Genomic DNA, 4,685 nt, shown 5'->3' with positions numbered 1-4,685 from the left:
TATCTCGGTCAAATCGTGGTAGCCTTCTCTGATCAAAATCTGTGAGAGGGAATTTTTTTTCAATATTTTGACATACTGCCTTAAGTATAGAAACACACCACTTGGAAAAGGAACAGCTTATGAAAAAAGGCTTATTCTGCTAAAAATCACTGCTTGTCTTATTTTTTAGGATTTGAGATATTGATCATTGAATACTTTCAGAAGTATTCAATATCGATAGATTGGCGATTTTTTTTCCTATATAAAAGAAAAAAAAATTACAATTCAAATAACTTATTTTTGTCATTCAGTTTCAGTTCTTCATTGAAATATAATTTAGTTTATAATAAAATGTAACGAAAAAAAAAAAAAAAAATATCAATGCTGTATATTTTTTATTGTTACATTAATCAATAATTATTATTTATTCAATATCATATACATTTAATTTATACATTATAATGGCAATTGTCTATGATGATAATCAATGAATCATACATAATGAATTAGATAGCGCTAATAACAGGACGAGGTAGCTCGAAGTATATTTATTTAAATAAATAAACATGGAAGGGCCCTTAATCTTAAATTGATTATTTTCAGATAAAGTATAACAATTTAAATTTAATTTCAGATTATACATTGGATATACGATGGGCAAATTGTAGACGGCTTTTTTCATGTAACAAACTGAAAGAACGATGTGAATAATCTTGATTGTGTTTTTTTTTTTTTTTTTTATAACTGACTAAATCTTTGGTCGTAGAAGTAAAAAAACTTGTGAGTGTTGCTAATTATTTAAAGGTGGATAGTTTGGGCAATTAGTCAAGTATTATATAAAAAAAAATATCAAAGTAATAGATGGAAAATTTAAGGTATTATTAACTAACATTTCGAATTTTCTATTTATACTTTGATTATAAATATAATTACTAGAATTTCTTTAGCATACCGACATAAGATGTGAACTTCGTGTTTTATTCATCTGGCAGCAGTGTGCATTGAAACAGTATTACATAAAAAAATTACTTTATCTAATTTTTCAAAGATTATAAGGTAAATAGTACAAACACAAAATGAATTTAGTCTATATATATTATATAGAATCCAGCAGAATAGAGCTCGGAAAAATTCGTTACTACTGATTTAAGCTAATCTTAATCTCAAGATGAATACTATCTAAAATTAATCTTTTTGAAGAGATCGAATTATATAAGAATTGGGTGATGAACCAATATTGATAATATTGATTAATATTATTCATCTAATGAATACATGAATTTATCTGTTAAACCAAAGCAAATTATTATGTTTTTTTTTAAAGAGTATACATATACCAAAAACTTAATAAATCTAAATATTTATATTTTTCGAACGTTAAAAGTTTCATAGTAAATTTTCTTATTCGATGAATTTTATGTGTATAATAATCTTTTTTACAATAATTTTACGATATCCAGTTTATTTTACCTTCTATAAACAGTCTGTTTTTAAATGATTGGAGCACATACTGTTCGTTTTAGCGTGTAATGCTATAACAAACATATACCTTAAGCATATACTTCAAATTGACATCAATAGCCGATGCTACAAGATCGATATGAAAAATTATACTAAAAGTAGTATCATTTATTTTGTATTGAATACTTCTTCCAAAAAAATTATATTATTAGTTTAGTATTAAAAAATGAATTGTTCTTTTAGCGCGATTCATCCCTAAGCCTTATCTTTCATCTTATTTTTTCTTTCATTTTATTCCTAATCACTTAACGTGAACTACGTTGATTATCTCTTTGGAATCATTTCTATACACATCGAGAATCTCGAGAATATCATCATAAACCAGGTTTTTAACTTCTTTTCTAAACACAAAGTCAATATGACCAAATTTTGAATATGATATTTCCCTCATCGTTGCTGTCTGTAGTTTTTTCATTGTTATTTCGATATCCTGAAATATATATTTGAATACAATTTAAATTAAGTTATCTAGCATAAAATATTTTAAAAATAGCATTAATTATCTACGGACATTGCTAGAGACCATCCCGTATAAAATATATAGTCCGTATGAAGTATATTTTACTGTATATATGTATAAACAATGCGGTGGTATATATTGATAGAATGCGGTGTAATAGATTTACACATAAAATATATACATTATGCGGTATACACATTGTATGTAGGATGTTCTCTTTAGTTACTTTCATTATCTACAAACCGATCTAGTTGCGAATGGATCTCCATCACCATAATAAAAGACAACTGGTGCAGAAATTCGTTCAAGAGGATATTCTGGAGGTAATACATTTCGATACTTCATGAAATTACCGATTGGACCAAAATCATATTGCGCAAATCTACCTGTAACATATGGTTTATTAAAAAAGAACAAACTAACGAGTGAGCAGAGTATCCGTTTTTTGAGTTGAATATAAAAATTAAGCATTGATTATTTACCACTGTGTAAAATTTGACGATAATGAGCCAAAGTTTCTACTGATGTACCTTGCGGATAATGATTTAAAAGACGTGGCATCATTGCCTGTTTAAAATTTATAATAGATGAGAAGAAAATAAGAAACTAAACTAATAATAATAGTAATATGTTAAATTCTCAACATTTTTTTTTTTTTTTTGTTCCTAGAACAAATATACTAAATTCTCGAATGTTGTTATTCTTATTATATATTCAAATGAGTTCAATAAAAAATTCATACCGGTTCTAATACTCCAAGATTAGTAACACCAAAAAGGATAAACCCCAACTGGGAGCAGAATAAATTCCGCTTTTGGCATTTTATATATTCGGCAAATGTATTAAATGAATATCGTGGAAATATTTCATGAATATTTAATAATTTCAAAGCTTCCTAAAAAGAAAAAACATTTAATGAAAAAATCATAAATAATTTGTTGAGATTATTCATTTTTTTTTTTCACAAAGAAAGTTACTTGAATTTGATTTCCATATCGAAGACCAATCGACGAAAAAAGACCAGGAAATGTATGGTTGACAATGGCAACTGGTGCCAACGTGAGGGCAACATTCACCTTGGAATTATATTCAGGTCGTGATGACAAAAAAACCAGTATCACTGTACCACCCATCGAGTGTCCAACTAATGATACACGTGATTCACCTGTTACTGATAATGCGTAGTCAACCGTTGCTGCTGTGTCATAAACCCCAAATTCATGCCAACTGAAATTCAAGTCAAAACAACGTTATCAGTATCCAGCTTAAATATTGTTATTGTTAATTTTTGTTTTTATTTCTAAAATGTTTTATTTCTTGAGAATATGGTTCATCAAAAAAAAAAAATTTATTATTCTGTCTATATATATTACTCACCTGAATCTCCAAAATTTTGAATCACTTGTTGGTATTTTTTCATGTTGTTTTGAATAAAAATTACCCCGAAAGTTTAATGCCCAAACGTCATATCCATTATTTACCAGAAGATAAGCTGGAATAAACAATTTCATAAAAACATAAGATAAGATCTCTTCACGTAAATGTTTCATACCAAAATTTATAAAAATTGGGAAAACTTATTAAGCATCTTTTATGAAATCTTCATGAAAACTAAAAAACAAATTATACGTATGAATGACATATTTTTATGAACAATATTAAATAAATAACAAATAATTATAATTCATCATTCAATTTGTTATTACTTATTATCAATTAGAAATTCTACCAGGGTTATTAATAAATCCTTTACCGAAATTTCTTAGCAAGGTTGACAAATTTTTTATAAACTTCAACCATGAAAATGCTTAATATTTACCAAGATCCTGACAGTCTCGTCGACTGACCCAAACATCAGAAGCAGCTAATAATCCATGCAGTAGAATGACGATTGGCTTTCCACTTGCCGGTGATGATTTTGGCCCACTCAATATCCTATGAACCGTCAAAATAAAACCGTCCTCGGTTTTCACTTCATGCTCCTCGGCATCATATCCTACTTCTTTAACAATATCCATCTAGAAAAAAAAAGTTAATACTTGTAAATATACTTGAAACTTATTTTATTAAAATTTATTAACACTTGATACACTCACAAATGTTTCTGGATTTCTCATGGAAATTTCATTATCTAATATTTCACGTTGTTGACATATTTTTTTATTTGATAATTTAAATTGCACTGAATTTGTTAAAATAAATAAGGATAAAACTGTTAGAATTATCAGAAAATTTGTCATGTCATGCCACATGTCGATAAACAAACTCTACAAGTAGCCCACAACTCATATAAATTCACAGCTTTTATGCTACTTTTTCTTATTACCCCTTCCATTCATTTTTCTCTGAAACCTCTTTTTTTTAATCCAATATATTTTAAGAAAATTTTTGTTGTAACATTAAACCTTGCAATAAAAATATGAACATTTTCGCAATTTATCTATGAATAAATAAACCAAGCTAATAAACAAGTGATTATATTTTTTTTTTAAATTCAGCAAAAAAAAAAACTAGAATGTTTCTATATCAAAAATACAAAAATATTCTATAAAAAATTTTAGTTTTCAAATTTCAAACACAAATGTTGTTGTTTTTTTTTTTTTTAAATATAAAAGTATTCACAATATTTTTAAAGATTTTTTTTCTTTTTTTTTTTCATGGGATGACACTTTCGATTTGAAACTTTTTCTTTGATCTTGATACTGATCTTCCGAGGTTGGCGATC

At 26.8% G+C, this 4,685-nt stretch overlaps 1 protein-coding gene across 1 annotated transcript; it reads right to left on the bottom strand.

Annotated features, from left to right (window-relative positions):
* Nucleotides 1-512: 512 nt before the first annotated feature.
* On the bottom strand, nucleotides 513-4,408 carry LOC122849033 (lipase 3-like). Its single transcript, XM_044147560.1, has 8 exons — nucleotides 4,057-4,408; nucleotides 3,780-3,978; nucleotides 3,338-3,452; nucleotides 2,938-3,187; nucleotides 2,703-2,855; nucleotides 2,443-2,527; nucleotides 2,204-2,346; nucleotides 513-1,930 (listed from the first exon to the last, which is right to left on the bottom strand). Exons 1-8 carry the CDS (start codon nucleotides 4,210-4,212, stop codon nucleotides 1,742-1,744), a joined length of 1,290 nt encoding a protein of 429 aa, XP_044003495.1. The 5' UTR covers nucleotides 4,213-4,408; the 3' UTR covers nucleotides 513-1,741.
* Nucleotides 4,409-4,685: the final 277 nt, after the last annotated feature.

Source organism: Aphidius gifuensis, linkage group LG1, assembly GCF_014905175.1.
Source record: "Aphidius gifuensis isolate YNYX2018 linkage group LG1, ASM1490517v1, whole genome shotgun sequence".
Taxonomy (NCBI): domain Eukaryota; kingdom Metazoa; phylum Arthropoda; class Insecta; order Hymenoptera; family Braconidae; genus Aphidius; species Aphidius gifuensis.
Note: the sequence above shows the minus strand (reverse complement) of the source record. Positions and strands in the feature narration are given on the sequence as shown.